Source organism: Mirounga angustirostris, unplaced genomic scaffold, assembly GCF_029215605.1.
Source record: "Mirounga angustirostris isolate CCGP_5_RB_7025 unplaced genomic scaffold, mMirAng1.0.hap1 SCAF_6, whole genome shotgun sequence".
NCBI lineage: Eukaryota > Metazoa > Chordata > Mammalia > Carnivora > Phocidae > Mirounga > Mirounga angustirostris.
Window position 1 is genome coordinate 103,170,846 of NW_026991714.1, and position 17,049 is coordinate 103,187,894.

The 17,049-nt window shown below is 47.0% G+C and overlaps 1 protein-coding gene across 2 annotated transcripts in view; it reads left to right on the forward strand.

Annotated features, from left to right (window-relative positions):
- Positions 1 to 16,258, forward strand: part of VCL (vinculin) — a 113,636-nt gene extending 97,378 nt beyond the window's left edge. The window contains exons 15-22 of one of the 2 annotated variants that reach the window (XM_064594853.1): positions 1,429 to 1,537; positions 2,658 to 2,960; positions 4,267 to 4,391; positions 5,697 to 5,882; positions 8,751 to 8,954; positions 10,933 to 11,136; positions 11,507 to 11,611; positions 14,136 to 16,258. In XM_064594853.1, coding sequence (XP_064450923.1) covers positions 1,429 to 1,537; positions 2,658 to 2,960; positions 4,267 to 4,391; positions 5,697 to 5,882; positions 8,751 to 8,954; positions 10,933 to 11,136; positions 11,507 to 11,611; positions 14,136 to 14,282 — 1,383 coding nt within the window. In that variant the 3' untranslated portion in view covers positions 14,283 to 16,258. The remainder of the gene's footprint in view (positions 1 to 1,428; positions 1,538 to 2,657; positions 2,961 to 4,266; positions 4,392 to 5,696; positions 5,883 to 8,750; positions 8,955 to 10,932; positions 11,137 to 11,506; positions 11,612 to 14,135) is intronic. The other variant, XM_064594852.1, reaches the window with a different exon arrangement.
- The last annotated feature ends 791 nt before the right edge of the window (positions 16,259 to 17,049 follow it).

The window sequence follows — 17,049 nt, forward strand, 5'->3', positions numbered from 1 at the left end:
ACGGGAATTAAAGTTCTCATATGTGATAGGTGTTCTTAAAAATACCAGTTCAGCATCATTTAGTGTGATGTTTGCACATTTTTTCCTAATCAAATTATAGAAAATTCATTTTTTAAAAATTGATTTCATTCAGCAGATATGTATTATGTCCCTGTAGTACATCAGGACCCATGCTAGGCTTTACACGCCTGTGATACTGGCTTTGGTGGGAACTTGTAGGAAAGGATGGGAAAAAAACCCCACACCTTTATTGTTTATCTTTTGCCCACGTGGCATGTTAACAAATTAGATTCTCTTGAGGGCGCCTGGGTGGCTCAGTTGGTTAAGCGACTGCCTTCGGCTCAGGTCATGATCCCGGAGTCCTGGGATCGAGTCCCACATCGGGCTCCCGGCTCGGCGGAGAGCCTGCTTCTCCCTCTGACCCTATCCCCTCTCATGCTGTTTCTCTCTCTCTCTCTCTCAAGTAAATAAATAAATAAAATCTTTAAAAAAAATAAAAAAATAAAAAAATAGATTCTCTTGAAAAATCATACATGTCCAACTTCTTCAAAATACTTCCATGAAATATGAACATGTATAACTTTCTTTAAAAATTTCCATAAAACATGGAACATAGAACGTAGGTATTTCTGTATAAAACTGAGATTCCTAAAAAAGAGAAAAAAAAACTAAAGACACCAGCTATAGCAAGAGTAAGGATTTTGGAGACAGATCTGGACTTGAATCCTCTCTGACCCTGAGTTTCTTCATCTGTAAAATGGAGAGAATTCTTTCCTAATGGATATTTTGGAGGACTAAGAGGATATGTGTATAGCCTGTAACTTACCAAATACTTGCTAAATGTTAGTTCCTTCCCTAACTGCTGTAACTGGTTCACTGGGAGCTTTTGAGCAAGTCACATTTTCTGAGTCTTGGTTTTTGTGTTGTAAAGTTGGAGAAATTACCCGTCCTGTTTCATAGGATTGTTGTGAGGATTCAGTAAGATAATGGATGTGAAAGTACTTTGTTAACTGTAGACAGTTACTTTTTTTTTTTTATAAATATTCATAAATATCACTTTAAAGGTTTTTTTTTTTTTTTAAAGGTTTTTTTAGTATTTTTCTTGGTGGTGCTTTTTAAGATGGAAGAGTCTACATCAAGGGTTTAAACATGTCAGTTCTGTGTATGTTCTGAAGTATCAAGTGAATGCCATTTCCTTTGTCATTCTGTTACCTTCTCAAAAATCAGGCTGTGACTATAAAACCTTTTGCACGGGCCCAGTCGGGTGAGCTATTTAGGAGACCAAGTCTCCTGTGTTCTGCCTGCGAAGACTTGCGCATTTTTGGCTTCCTAGCGCCATCTGTAGGTGGAGAGGGGAAAGCTTCGCTGAAGGTTTGTATTCCGGTGGGAGGGTGCCCTGGGGTTTAAAGGTGGTTTTGTCATTGACAGGTCGTCTCGGCTGCTCGCATCTTACTTAGGAATCCTGGAAATCAAGCTGCTTATGAACATTTTGAGACCATGAAGAACCAGTGGATCGATAATGTCGAAAAAATGACAGGTAGAGTTGCGTGTGACGTTCTTACCGTCTAGTCCTTAAGGAATGAGTTCTGAGAAACTCGAGCAGGACCGGTTATGTTACTCAGCTGTAATTGGATGAAGGGACGGTCATGTGCCTGACGGTGTCCTTGGCCCTGATTAAGGCTGCTGAGCAGCAGGGGCTTCTCATTCAAGCCTTGCAACTTTGTTTGAAGAGAGGCTCTTTGAGTCTCTTTTATTTTAATGCTGCCCTCCCTGTGTGATGTTTATTGTTACAGCTCCTATCTTCTCTTTGAATAGCGCCTTTGCTCAGTCTGAACCAGAGTTTGGTTTCAGAGGCTGGGAGGCGGTGTTTGTGGATACAGTAAGTGTCCCTGTCATTTTCGGCGGGTTCACATTTCAGGGAACCACAATAGCTACCATTTAATACAACTTGTCTCAGAGTTTCCTCCAACTTATCAACTACGTAGTTTTTTTAAAAAAAGAAGAAACCAACCGCCAACAAATGTGTGTCTGTGCAAGTGAGGTGGCACCTCCGAATCTTCTTCACTCTCTGTGGAGGGAGGGATAGGAGAGGAGGGAAGAGATGAGGAACGTGGGCTCCTCGACTGCCCTGCAGAACCTGCCGTGACAGGGTCCCTCGCAGCCAGACATGAAAGTGGAGCTCCTGGGGTGTCGGAAGAGAGGTAACAGAAGCAAGACGCAGGCGGTCAGGTTTATTAGAATCCTCTGCGTGGCTCGTCTTGGGCACAACAAGCTGCCAACAAGCAACAGATGGCTGTGGAGTGAGCCGGGAAGGGAGACCGTGTTATTAGCATAATGTGGAGATGCGGTAAAGGCCGGAGACGCCATCCTCCTGTTGTCGCTGCGATTCCGGCAGGCTGTGGTGGACACGAGGAGGCCAGTGACCACGGTCGGTATGAATCTTGTGAATCTATACGGCCTCCTGGACGACATCTTCACTTTTTTTTTTTTGATCTAAGGTAATCACCTGGAAGCTTTTGATTGTTCAGGAAGGACTTAGAGCTGAGGGAGAGCATTCTGGGTGTTTTACTTTCACGTGAGAACCTTGAGTGGACAAGAGGGTTTTTGAGTCGCTGTTCTTCTAAAATAGAAACAAAATTCCATTTCTGTTCTGACAGGGCTGGTGGACGAAGCTATTGATACCAAATCTCTGTTGGATGCTTCTGAAGAAGCAATTAAAAAAGACCTGGACAAGTGTAAAGTAGCCATGGCCAACATCCAGCCGCAGATGTTGGTCGCCGGGGCAACCAGCATCGCCCGCCGGGCCAACCGTATCCTGCTGGTGGCCAAGAGGGAGGTGGAGAACTCAGAGGATCCCAAGTTCCGTGAGGCTGTGAAGGCCGCCTCTGACGAACTGAGCAAAACCATCTCCCCCATGGTGATGGATGCCAAGGCTGTGGCTGGAAACATTTCTGACCCTGGTAAGCAGTGCCTGGTGTGGTTCACCTCACTTGAGAGGTTACCTCAGGAAGCTGACAGGGCGCCGAGACAACACGCCCCCACCCTGCCACCACCACATACCGCGTCTGAGAGCAAGCACTGCAGATCCTTAGTTTGAGAATGCTAGATTAATCTTTTTATGTCCAAAAAAAAAGAAAAATATGGCACAGACTATTTTCTGCAATATTGTATATGGGCTGCCGAAGCGAGCACTATTTTCTGCAATATTGGCAGGTTCATTGCAAGTTAGTTGCTCTGGACCAACCTTTCTGTGCTTTCTTCCTGTTGTCTGACTAGACAGCTCCTGGCTCTGTTTAGTCATTATTTTGGAAATTACTCAAAAGAGGCATGAAAACCATTCTATCAGCCATTTAGCTTATGTAACTGGCATAACTTCTCTTCTGCTTTTCTTAAAATGCTTTTTTCTCTGTAAGACATTTTCTGTTTCTGTCAAATCTGGAGGGCTTAAATTGACCTGTAGATCTCCTCAGTGAATATCCTGATCCTACACCAAAGAATCCAGATTTTCTTTAGCTGAATTGTGAGCATGTTTTCAGTATTACTAAAGATGTTACCACTCCTTTGGTTAGAAACATCTGAATTCCTTCCTGTTCTGAGCATCCAGTGTGTCTAGCCCATGAGTGGAATCCAGGCAGCATAAGGGAGTGGGAAGGAAGGGCTGCCCTATTCATCCCTAGCCCAGGCAGGAGCTTTCCCATATCTTCAACCCACTGTCACTAAGGACACGCTCCATTTCCTAATTGGAGTTTCTAGTAGTTTGAGTAGAATTCCTGAATCCCAGGTGACTGGACACTGTAGCCGCGGCAGCTCAACCTAGGGGTTAATACACTTAATGCCAAGTTGAGCAGAGGAGTTGGGAGAAAGGTGAGACGTACTCCGGGGATGTCTGCCCAATCTGAAACTGACATCTCCTCTGTTCTGAGTTGGGCAGGCTTATCTCTTGACTGCTTCATCATCAGAGAGGTGATGAGCCCCACCTGAGCCCCAAGTGATCACACCCAGGAACGTCTTAAGTACTTGCTAATTGTACAGGCAAGAAGGCACCCTGCACCACAGGGATTAGCTGGTTTGTGACACTTGTCACTCTTTGTAGGCCTTATGGCCTCTGCCTTGCCCTTACGTGCCTTCCCCTTCAGCCACTGCCTGTGATGCTTCCTGGCAGCTTCACATCCAGCTTTTGTTCATAGAAACCAGTTCTGCTGCTGGACAGACAGTGCTCCAGGGCACTGACCTGCCCAGCTGAAAGTGAGGGCCTCTTATGTTTAGGCCTGCAAAAGAGCTTCCTGGACTCAGGATATCGGATCCTGGGAGCTGTGGCCAAGGTCAGAGAAGCCTTCCAACCTCAGGAGCCTGACTTCCCGCCTCCTCCTCCGGATCTTGAGCAGCTCCGTGTAAGTAAATTCAGAGTGATGGGGAGAATTGAGCAGAGGGGGCTGGGACTATAGCAAGAGGGAGGTAAGCTGTGCTCTGGAGTCTTGTTGACGAGGTATCTTCGTTTAGCCTTTACCTGAAGCTTAGTCGGACGCACAGTTGACTTGCATTCCAAAATCAGTAGAGTCCTAACGCCGTGCTTATGCACTGGGCGTGCTGGATAGGTAGGGGGCTGGGGGGCTGGCCTGCTGTGATGGGGACTGACTGGAGCAGAGGAGCTGGCTTTGGGAAGTGTGGATGTGATGAGTGATGAGGTTGTAGGACGAGTTAATGGAGTGGGAAAATGATCTGGTGGCGAGGAGATTTTTTGTGTTCCCAGTTGACAAGGGCAAAACTGAGGTGGTTAGACTTGTGTACATTCTTCTTTCCTTTACTTGACTTTTTTTTTTTTTTTTGTAACAAAAGTGATAGTTTTTTTTTTAATTTATTTTTCTCCAACTCTAATTTAAACTCTTTTTAGGTACCCCAAAGTACCATAAATTTATTCTTCCATAGGTAAATGGTTTCGGAGGAGGCTTACCTGGGCAGTATCTTACAGATACAAATCCTAGTATAGGAAATAGTGATTATTCTAACAGTGCTGGAAATAGCTGGACTTTGGGAATAGCTCATCAGGGCAATAATTTGATTTACTTTCCTTGACTTACTTTCCCGTGTTTCATGTCAGTAAGAGATGGAAGTTTCTAAGTTGGTTGAGGACAGAATTGGGTCCTTTTGCCCAACTGAGGCACAGTGTTTCTCTAGTCTCCAATGCTTCAGCTTCGTTTGCTTCTTTGTAGCTGGGCTTTTGGTGCCTGGTTGGGGCCAGCGGGAGGTCTGTTCTGGGGCCTGGCTTTTTATGTGATCAACAGGTTCATGACAACACTTAGAATCAAGATCCTAGAGGTCATTTGGTTTAGCTGCCCCTCATTGACAGATGGGGAAACTGAGGCCCAGGGGAGAAGTTAGTCACCTGTGCAACTGCCCTTCCACAGTCAGGAGCACAAATTAGATCCGTCCTCTTGGGGGAGCCTTGGGCCGGTAATGCTGTGCGTGTCTCCCTGGGATACGTCCAAAACTGTAGCTGCTGGCTTTTTGTGGAGAAGCAAGAAAGAAAATACGCATCTATTGAGATTGAAGCAAGTGGTCTCTGTGCTCCATGTGGGTGGTCTTATATCGAATGAACGTGGGTGGCTTTTCTGGGGATGCTTTTTGGAGGAAAGGAAAGAATTCTAGAGGGGAGTAGTTCCTAGGGTTTTACTTACAACCCAGTAATTCTTTCTTAGCTGGCAGATGAGCTTGCTCCTCCCAAACCACCTCTGCCTGAGGGTGAGGTCCCTCCGCCCAGGCCCCCACCTCCAGAGGAGAAGGATGAAGAGTTCCCTGAGCAGAAAGCCGGGGAGGTGATTAACCAGCCAATGATGATGGCTGCCAGGCAGCTCCATGATGAAGCTCGCAAATGGTCCAGCAAGGTAAGTAATGAGGCTTTTCTTGCTGGAAAGGGATGAAGAAGTGCACACAGTCCAGGAAGAAGAGTCTGATTGGAAAGTTACCCTCTCTCTGCTTTGGTTCCTGCTGTTGCCAGTAACATGATCCTGTTCTTACTTGTGGCTTAGTAAGATGTGTGAGAGGAGGTTCCTTTCCTCTGTCCATGCGAGTGTCAGCTCCTGTGACCTTGGACATTTGGGTCTTTTAGAAATTGCTTTTCTTTCTTGGGGTTGCTGAATATCTTTAGATGCTCTCTTGCTACTTATCTGCACTCCAGATGTGAAATAGTCTTCTGGGGGCTCTGCTAGAGTTAGACGAAGTGTTTGCATTTTCCTTCTATTTTTCATGAAAGCAGGTAGATTGATGTCTTAGGAGCTGTGTGCTTTGTCCTTTTCTCAGAATCATCTTACCCCTCAATTCAAGACTGTTCCAGGCTAACTCCAGCTCCACAAATCTGGAAGTGTAAATATTAATGTGGTCGGTGAAAATGTGGACGCTGCAGCAGTCAGGCCCTGTGAATATCTTTTGCCTATTTTCCCCTAAATGATGAAAAGTGCGTGGTAGCTTTTCTAGATAAGAGCTAAATATTACTGCTAACCTGGCAGTGAAATGTAGTTCTAACTCAATTCTCAACGTTTGTAATATGACTCTCTCTTCTAGATCTTTATTCCTACCATTTATTTGCCTTTTCACGCCCTCGGCTGTCTCAAGCTCTTGTATTAACTGTAGTTCCCCAGGGACCTTCTGCATGCAGCTGATCTTGGGTTTTTCCAGGCTGGGAAATTGACGTTGGTTTTTTAACTCTATTTTTCTGTGTTGTTAGCTGTGAGCCTAGGTTCTAAGAAGGAATGAATAGTGACCTTCCTGGTGTTGGGCCTGGCCATGGAATTATTTATAATCGTATCTTTCCACCTGGGGCGTGCACACCTCCAGGACTGTTTGCAGAGTCCCAGTGCATGTGGAAAGTGGGGTGGAGGGGACAGCAGAGGTTGGTTTTACTCAAAGATTTTAGAGGCAATTTAAATTTCATTACAATAAACCCAGATATATCGTGTAGCAGGATACAAAATATACATGAAGTATAAACAAATGTTAAGGGGCAGACGGCATCGGCCTACATATTTACCCCACTCTGCCGTTTGTGGCCAGAAGTCTTTAGGTCTGACTGTCTGGAGGCTTGGCGCATCAGAGGACTGCCGACTTTGAGCTGTGAGTCAGGAGCTCCTTGACCCGTGTGTGTCTGGGGGATGAGGGTGGTGTGTGTTTGTGTGTCTGTCTGTTTTTGTACACTTTGAGACTCTGAACCCCAGCAGCAGTGAGCTGGCCTCTCCTCTAAGGAATGAGGATGAGTCCTGGTTGAGACAGAGTTTAGGGAAAGGGTTTAGAATGTACCTGAACCCCTTATTTGCCCTGAGTTCTCCAACTTTGTCATCACCTTTTGGAGACAGGTTTCCCATGCAGGATAAGAATTTTGGGAGCGATAGCAACCTCAGATAAACTTGCAGGCAAACTCTTACTTCCCTTGGTTAGAGATGTTGGATATAAAGAGCCAGTGTTCAGGGACACCTGGCCGGCTCAGTGGGTAGAACAAGTGATTCTTGATCTTGGGTTCATGAGTTTGAGCCCCACTTTAGGTATAGAGATTACTTAAAGGAAATTTTTTTTTTTTTTAAAGAAGAACCTGTGTTCACCATTCTTCATACACATGGTTTGGCTTCACCGAGGCAATTCCTTTTATTTTCTTTCCCCTCTACCTCTTTCAGCATCTGATCACATTGCCTCTTGCCCTGGCCTTTCGGAATCCCCATCCCTGGTATTAAATCGATTCTCTCCCCCTCATGGGTCCTGTTCTCTCGTGGGCACCGATTTGGGCTCCTCTGAACTCAGCCTTGGTCAGTAGCTATGTTCCTGGGTTATCTGTGAAGTATGTAAATGAAGGTTGGGGTGAGAACCCTAGTGTGCAACAGGAGAGATTTAGTTTGTACCCAAGGAACAGATTTCTGAGTCGGTAGTAGTAGTCGATGCAGGAGGAGGTCGTGGAGGTGTCTGTCTCTCAGGGCCTGGAGGGGGTAGAGAGAGCCGGTCTGAAGTGTGGGTTTTCCCTAAGATGGGAAGCGGGATGAGGCACATTCTGGAGGCTCCTTTCAGCTGGCTGATTGTGGGGTATTTGAAAAGTCCTTCTCACTCACCATTGTGTTTGTTTTCTTTGCCTTTTTCCTGGTTTGCTGTCAGTGGCCCCTGCTGTATCATTTTAAATTCTGGGACTTTTTAACTCCTGCTGGAAATAATGACCTGTGGTAGGCAACTTGCAGAGCTGACCCAAGTCACTTCCTGTGTCCCAGAAGATCTAGAACAGTGTCCATAGGAACCAGCTTGGGCGGGGGGGAATCACTTTGTTCCATTCAAAGCAAGTTGTGTGGCTGCATTTACTTCTTCCCTCTGGATTCCTTTTAAAGGTAATCAGCTACTATTGTTTGGTTGTTTGGCTCCTCAGAAATGTTCTGACATGAAAGTTATTCTTGGCAAGTTTAACTTTGGTGGTAAATGTATAAAAAAGGAATGCCACTTGCTTTAAATTTTTCTCTGGAAACCTTTTGCCACTGGAGTGAGTCTCTTTCTTTCCCTCACTGAGAACAGGGGGTGCCTGGGCTGGTGCTGGAGCCTGCGAATCCCCCTTCTGTGGAGTTTGGTTCATCTGGCTTCTGGAGAGATGCCGTTTTTCTTTCCCATCTTAGGCAAGCTTTGGTTACTAAACCAGCTGATGCTCAGCTTCCCCCCTCCCATCTCCCCGTCCTACTGCTCTTACTTACTAACACTGTCCCTGTTTCTCATCCTTCCTGCCATCGACAAAGCCGGGTAACCGGGCCGCTGAGGTGGGTATAGGTGTTGCAGCTGAGGCAGATGCGGCCGATGCTGTCGGGTTCCCTGTCCCCCCTGACATGGAAGACGATTTCGAACCTGAGCTGCTGTTAATGCCATCCAATCAGCCGGTCAACCAGCCCATTCTGGCCGCGGCTCAGTCCTTGCATCGCGAAGCTACCAAGTGGTCTAGTAAGGTACTGATTAGCACCCCCGGTGGGGCTGCTCCATATGCATCCGGCCATGTGCAGCCTGACACATTGCATCACTCATGATCTGTGCGAGGCCTGTGAGTCTGAGCGGGGCGGGCCTCTGTCTGCACCTTGTTGTTAGGACTGGCTTCACAAGTTTGATAGGTCTGCTAATGCCAGATTAATTGGATTGCCTTTATGTTTGTTGGGGGGTAGAGATGGGTCACTTTCTGAAAGGATTCCTTCTCTTACTGACCTGATTGGAACCTTAAACCCCTTGGGAAGCCGTGGATCTCTCAATGACTTGCAGGTCAGGAACTACTGTAGACCATTAAAAGGCCCCTGGCCTGACCACTGAGCTTGGCCCGCCACCCCCTCCTCTGCTGACCTGTCATGATGGCTCAGGCAGAGCGGACCAGGATGAGAAGCAGCTTTATATGGAGGATCCCTGGGGCGGGCTGCTTGCTGCCCTGCACTTGGCTGCCTGGCAGATGCTGGCCTAAACGGGAACCCACAGGGAAGGGGGCTTCACCGACTGTGTGTCCAGGTGTTCCGGGGGGAGGGGCTGGAGCTGGGGCTGAGAGAGCACTCAGGGCTGCAGGACGGGCAGCCACAGAGCTTTGGCCTTGGGACCGAACCGACACTAGTGTGGGGAGTGGAGGAAGAGGGCGATCACTTTTTTCCCTTTGAAGGTAGCATGTTGCAAGAAGAAAGGGTTTGAAGAGTGATGGGTAATAACTAACCCCGGCAGCACACTGTCTTCTAATCAAGTTCATGAATCCTGGAACGATCCCAGGTCTACACTGGAAGAGATGGGCCGACGGCCTTGTCTAACCTGCCCCTGTTCTCGTGACTTCTTCCCATCCCTGTATTCTCTCTGGTTTCCGCGACTGCCTGAGATGTCACACGCCTCCCGGCATAGCGATCGGGCACCTCGTGATGCCTGCGGGGGGGTCTCACAGGGTGCCGTGCGGCTGGCATGGTTTGTGGACGCCTCACTGCCTTGTACAGCGAATTGAAAAGCAGGAGGGGAAAAATGAGTAGGGCCTGACCTTTGAGGTAGTTTTGAACATTGCAGTGTTATTTTTGGTTGTTAGCAGCCAAAAGGTGCACCTTTTGAGGGCATAAAGTAAATTCCTTGCACAGCTCTTTATTATGACCCACGAGGGTTTTAATGAACCCAAATGCCCCCTCGAAGGGAACCCACCATGAGCTGGAGTGGGGGTTCCATGTACAGCTTGACTCATGCTTTTTACTTTTCTGCTCTTAGCTGAAGGTTTCTTTAACTGAAGCCACTTAGCTGAGAGGACTGAAGAATTGATTCGTGGCCTTTTTAAATGTGACAAATTAAAATAACATGTTCCCTGAGGCTGACAGGACAAATAAGAGGCAGTAGCAGGGAGGGCAGGAGCTGTCTAGGTGAGAAAATAGATCTTTTCTCACCAAGGCTGATCATAGTTACTTGGTTTAAATTCTAGCTCAGCAGCCACAGTCCTTGGCTGCTATTTGTAACAAGGATTAGGGTGAAGTGGATGATTTCAGCGTCTGGAAAGGCTCCTCTGTATTTTTCCCCTCAAGCTAGCTCTCCTGCTTTCCCCCTCTAGAAAGGAAGATGCCTGTTTAACCAACTTCTCCGTCCCATCCTCATTTTGACTGACATGATTGACTTGGAGATGAAGTGCTTGCTCAGTGCTATGCCAGGGGCGCACCTGTTGCCCTTCCAGACTAATCTGCAGGTCTTCCTTTTTTCAGTGGGGTCGTCTCACTCTGTCTCACTGAGTGCTGGGGGGAGTGCCCGGCTCACTCTTGTCTCCGTCCTCCTGTGCTGTCCGTATCGCTCAAGAGAGTCCTGTTCTTCTCTCCTCACCCTTCCAGAGGCTGCTAGAGCAGCAGGCTCCCTCCTCTCTTCTCTGTGCTTCTACTTCCTTCCCTCACTTGGCCACTGTGGGCTGGGCTCACATTATGTCTTTGCGTCTCTCTCTAGGGCAATGACATCATCGCAGCGGCCAAGCGCATGGCTCTGCTGATGGCGGAGATGTCTCGGCTGGTAAGAGGGGGCAGTGGTACCAAGCGGGCACTGATTCAGTGTGCCAAGGACATTGCCAAGGCCTCAGATGAGGTGACGCGGCTGGCCAAGGAGGTTGCCAAGCAGTGCACAGATAAGCGGATCAGAACCAACCTCTTACAGGTACTTGTGTGTGTGTGTGTGTCAGAGTCGGAGGTGTGGGAGGGAGAAAGCAGGAGAGAGAAAACTGGATGAGCAAGGAGGTGGAGGAGTTCTGATGAAATAGCAGAAAGGGGAAATAGACATGTATATTTGGGAAAGAGATTCAGGAAAATTTCTTTCCTAATCAAATGAAAAAGTTATAATGCTTCCTTTCTGAACAAAGGATCAGTAGATCCCAGGGGCAAAGCAGGTCGAATCCTGCTGCTGATATATTGCATGCCTTCTGCACGCCAGCCTCTAGGAATACAGAGGGGGTGGATAAGTCTTGCCCTCAAAGAGCTTGCGGGCAAGGAAAACATTAGAAACATGCTAAACTAAGTTTGCTTCTTAGGTGTGTGAGCGAATCCCAACCATAAGCACCCAGCTCAAGATCCTGTCCACGGTGAAGGCCACCATGCTGGGCCGGACCAACATCAGTGACGAGGAGTCCGAGCAGGTATGTGTCTGCTGCTTCTGGTTTCTTTCTTTCTTTCTTTTTTTTTTTTTAAAGATTTTATTTATTTATTTGACAGAGAGAGAGAGATAGCGAGAGCAGGAACACAAGCAGGGGGAGTGGGAGAGCGAGAAGCAGGCTTCCTGCCGAGCAGGGAGCCCGATGTGGGACTCGATCCCAGGACCCTGGGATCATGACCTGAGCCGAAGGCAGACGCTTAACGACTGAGCCACCCAGGCGCCCTGCTTCTGGTTTCTTGCCAACAGCTTCGGTGCCACTTCACACCAACCTGATTCAGCTTTGGGGGAAATCTGACCTGTGATTTGAGTATGCAGTATGCGGAATGGAGTCTTTAACTCTCTCAGAAGGGCATCTGTGTTGGGCAGATGCATCAGAAACTTCAAAGGGGAAGGAAAGCTCTTGGGTAACTTTTGGCACGTGACAGATGGGAAGTTGAGGCCTGGGGTGAAGTGCCAGTAACACTTGGGACTCAGCTCAGTTCTTTGTCTCCGTGGAGTAGGTGTGACTCTCTGGAGGCCTCCAGTGCCTGTTCACTCCTGCCCGTTGTGTCTTTGTGGCCGGAGGGCACTTCTGCTTCCCAGCTCACTGGGTGAGAAGTACCTCGGGGAGGATGAAGAGTGTCGGCTTTTCAGGGGACTGAGATAGGCGTGCGCAGAGGCTGAAATGCCAGCTCAAAGGAGGTGCTTCTCTTGGATTCTTTGACAGACATTGAAATAAGGATGGTGGGAGGGTTCTCTTAAGGGCTGGCAACCGCTTTTTGGAGTCTGTCCTCCTTCGTTGCCTCCTGGAAATGTGGCCCGGGGCGATTGGCAAAGCCCTCCTTTGAGCACCTCTTGGTCTCTGTATCTCTTCCCTAGTAGGCCCTGCTGTGAGCCCTGCTTCCAACGTCGTCCTACCGTAGGTGGCGCGTCTTTTCTTGAACTGCCTGGACAGGCTCTACGGCCACGGGGGTGCGTGTGAGACTGTATTGGGCGCTGTATAGGGGAGTTAGAAAAATAGACACAGTCCCTCTCCTGGGGGACTCACAGGTAGTTAGGGAGACCGGCCCTGATCTCTAGGCCAGGAGCGCCTTGGAGGAGACAGGGAGGCTACCACCCGGTGCCAGCGGTGCTACTTTCACTGCCATGTTTTAATCCAACAGCTCTCACCCTCACCCTCCTCGTACACCTTGGGGATTGGATCTTCACCCCTAACGTCCGTGTATTCTAGGCAGGGTTTGGGCACTGGGCTGTTTCCTGTCATGTGATCTCACCTGCCCCAAGAAAAGGAGGTGGAAGAAACAGAGAAGGAAGGCTAGGACTCATACTTTCAGACCATGTCATTTAATTAACCCCCACAAATGCAGTCTGGGAATATCTACCACGTTTCCCCTCATATTACGATAAAAAAAGATAGAAACTGACGTGGTAGAATGCAAAAACACAGGACTGCGAGTCAGAAGGTTTGCGTTCTCACCTGACGGTTGTGTGACTGTGGCTGCAAATCCCCGAACCTGTCTGGGCCTCAGCCTCTCTGTTGACCGAGTGGAAAGATCAGCTGACCCGGACCTTAAGCCCATAGTCATGCCTCTCAGAGCTGATGGACCCTCAGAAATTGCACGGACAAATTTTACACACGTGAGCATTTTCCAGAGAAGAATCCAGGGAAGACCGCATGAAATCCTCAGAGGGTCTGTGGCTCAAAAATGGTTTTTTGTTGGCTCAAAAATAGTTAGGAATTAAAAAAAGTTAGTGAGCTAATGGATCAGTAAGTTCTCTGAGTTCCTGTGTTGGGAGTACTAGTGTGATCCTAGTCCTGTAAGTTTGTGTGTTTAGGAGACTTACTTATTTAGATTTGCATGGATTTATGATTGGTTTGTTCATTTGGTTATTTTTTCATTCATTATTAAAATTCAGTATTTATGAAATACTTCTTTTGTGCCAGGCACTGGCCTAACACGGGGCACAGCAGTGAACAAACTCACAAAAATCACTGCCCTTGTAGAACTTAAGTTTTAAATAAAATCAGGTAAAACATAAAACAAAAAACTAGGTAAAATTTACATGAAGCGTATCAGTTAGTAATGATGGGTTCTGTGGAGAAAAATGAAGAATTGGAGGGTGAGGAACGCTGTCCCTTGGGAAGGTGTTTGTGATTTAAGATAAGGTGAGCAGGGAATGGCTTACCAAAGTGACTGACATCTGAGCAAAGATCTGAAGGAGGTGAGGGCTGAACCATGAGGGAAAAAGCACTCCATGTAGAGGGAAGAGCAAGAGCCCGAGGCAGGAGCTTGTTTGAAGACCAGGAAAGGGTATGTGCTGGAGGCCGGCTGAGGCCATAGTACATAATCATGGATGGCCTTTTGGGGTTCTTTTCGGTGCTCGCCCTAACCCACCAGGGATGCGACAAGTACGGGGATGCCAGCTGCAAGCAGGGTAACCTGCAGTCCACGCCAGGCTTAGGCCGGTTCTGGAGGAAGGGCTACATCAGGGACGGTAAGTAACGGAGAGTTTCTCTTTCCTTGCAGGCCACAGAGATGCTGGTTCACAATGCCCAGAACCTCATGCAGTCTGTGAAGGAGACTGTTCGAGAAGCAGAAGCTGCTTCAATCAAAATTCGAACAGATGCTGGATTTACACTGCGCTGGGTTAGAAAGACTCCCTGGTACCAGTAGGCACCTGGTCAAACCTGGCTGGCACAGAAACCCCTACTAAACAGAATGAAATGATCTGAGCCCCAGAAGATGCAGAGAATTGCTAGGGGGTTATAGGCCACATCCTGGCCTAACATAACAGAAAGGAATGGGGCCTCTTCACTTTAGAAACCATTTATACTCTTGTCTTGGACACTTTGTTTCTCCGTATAAAGCCTGTATTCTCAAACACAGTTAAACTCCTGCACACTCTATCCCAATAGGAAGACTGGGTTTCTAGCCCATGGACTTCACGTAAGCTCAGAATCCAAGACTGAACACTAGCCAAGACACCCTGCTCTGCCCTCGTTCCCTAGGGGACAGTTTCTCTTCTGCTTCCTTTTCACTGCCACCCCCCACCCCATCCCCAATTCTCCCCACCAGGCTCCCAAGACCCAGGGCCCAGGCAAGTTGTTAAGAAGAAAATCACTGTGCCTCTAAAATTTGTTTTGGGCTTTCCATGTTGCTCCTGACCCCAGCTGTGCTATCTGGGTTCTTTTCAGAAGTGAGATTTGCTGCTACAAGGGAAAAAGGCCTCTGGGGAGCCCCAGTTTGTGGGGCCTGGATTCGCCTCTTGCCCTTCCCCAGTTTAATCCTAATTTCCCACAGTGCAAAACCAAATTTCACTCTCAGGAGGAAATCACAGAATCACACAATTGTCTTTACCTTGCCCGAGCAACCTCTGTGTAGGGAAACTTCCCACCCTGGATCCCGCCTCGGCCTGTGAAGGTAGGCACCCCCCACACTGTGTGTCCTGGTGCTCTCTGCCACGGGAGGGGCAGAGTAGCCGGGCGACGCCCTGCCCATCTTCCGGGCAGGGCCACTCCCAGGCGCCTCATGCTTTGTCACTGCCTGCAGAGGTCTGTGCTGAGGCCTTATCGTTCATTCTTAGCTCTTACTGTTCTTTCTGAGCTGAAATGCTGCATTTAGTTTTTAACCAAATCATTTCTCCAATCCTGACTTTTGTATTCTTCCCTCATACCTTTCCTAAACAAGATTTTAAAGATATGTGCTTGTTCATTGTAATTTTGAAAGATCCTTTTTATCCTTTTGAAATTCAGTCCTAAGAATTGGTGCTTGCCCCCCAGGAATGTTTAATAGAAAGGCAATCCTGTCTGAAGGGCACTTCCTACCTAAGGGAGATTGGTACTTGCAGACTGGAATTCTGGCACTGTTGGGGATAATCAATGGGAAATAGTCCTCAGTATATTCCTACCTCCCTTAACCAAGCCCTGTATCCTCTCCTCTCTCCCAAGTACGAATGCTCGCGAGTAATGGGTATAATATTTAATTAGCACCGTAAGTTTCCTATTAACAAAGTGAGAGAGAAGAATTTTTCCTTTTTTGCACTTATCACTGCTGTCTAAGCATTGCCCAGCACATGAAATCCTACTTCTTCCCAAAGCCAGAACTGGATGAGTAAAGGAGTAAGAACCGTTGCCTGAATGTCCTTTCTTCTCACCTCCAATGTGTGTTAAATCCCAACATCGAATGTGTAAAACTTGTCTTCAGTTGGTACTGTACACTCAGGCTTCCTCTATTTTAACTGATGAATATTATTTTCAAGGCCCTCAGCATATTTGTATAGTTGCTTACCTGATATAAATGCAATATTAATGCCTTTAAAGTATGAATCTATGCCAAAGATCACCTTTTGTTTTATGAAAGATTACTTAGAGGAAATAAGAAAAATCACGTTTGCTCTCCATGTTCTTCCAGTGTTTTGAGACACTGGTTTACACTTTATGCCGATGTGCTTTTCTCTAATATCAGTGCTCAAGACACAGTGAAGCAAATTAAAAAAAAAACAAAACAAAAAACCCCTGAAGACTGATTAGAGACATCACCACTAAAAAACTACATTTATAAGCTAGGATTTGTTATATGCAAATATTTTCTGCCTCTTCTTTTGTTCTGTTTAAAACAATAAAGTGCATTTGTATAAATAATGCTTTAAATGATGGGTATATTATTTTAGCAAAAACGTTTAGTTACGCTTTCTCCTCTGTTTTGCAAAATAGCCAATGAAACTAATCCTCAGGATCTGGAAACTGAAGACTTTTCTTTAATCCTAGTGGTGTACTGGATGAACAACATTACTATACAGTAGCAGCAGCGTATTTACTTCACAAGGGTCTGCGTAATAAAGCACAACTTTGGGGATTTTACACTAGGAGGAGGTGACCGGGGTGAACAATAGGAAGAAAACAGCCAGAAGATGTGGATCATCCTCTGGTTGAAGTAGTCTGTTTTCATCTTAAAAACTGCTAGCTAGTCGTGGAGACCATCACCCCTAAGAAGCCAAAGCTGTTATACCACAGGTCTATTTTTTTTTTTATATTTCAAAGCCCAATATAGAACAATAGGGCTGTCAGAGATCCACCCGGACTATAAGGCAGAGCTAGCTTTGGGGGACATACTCCTCTTGCTTGAGGAAGAACTGACTAAAAGGAGTAGGTACTTGGGAGGAGAATGGACACTTCACTGTTTTTGCCTGATTTTCTGGATCTGAAAGGGGATCATTACAGAGGGATAGTGCTGCAGACTACATTTATGGCTGATTTAGAAGTGCTGCTGACTAGGGAGGCAAGATTCCAGACTGCTGGAGTTAAAGAGAAATGTCCAAGGCTACGGAATTAGCTTGGCAGTATCTGAAAACAGATTTCATGGTCTCATTTTTGTTACTCACCATATGTTCACGGGTGCTGCCTTCCTGCTGCATTATATTTTTTAGTTGTTTTCTCCAGTC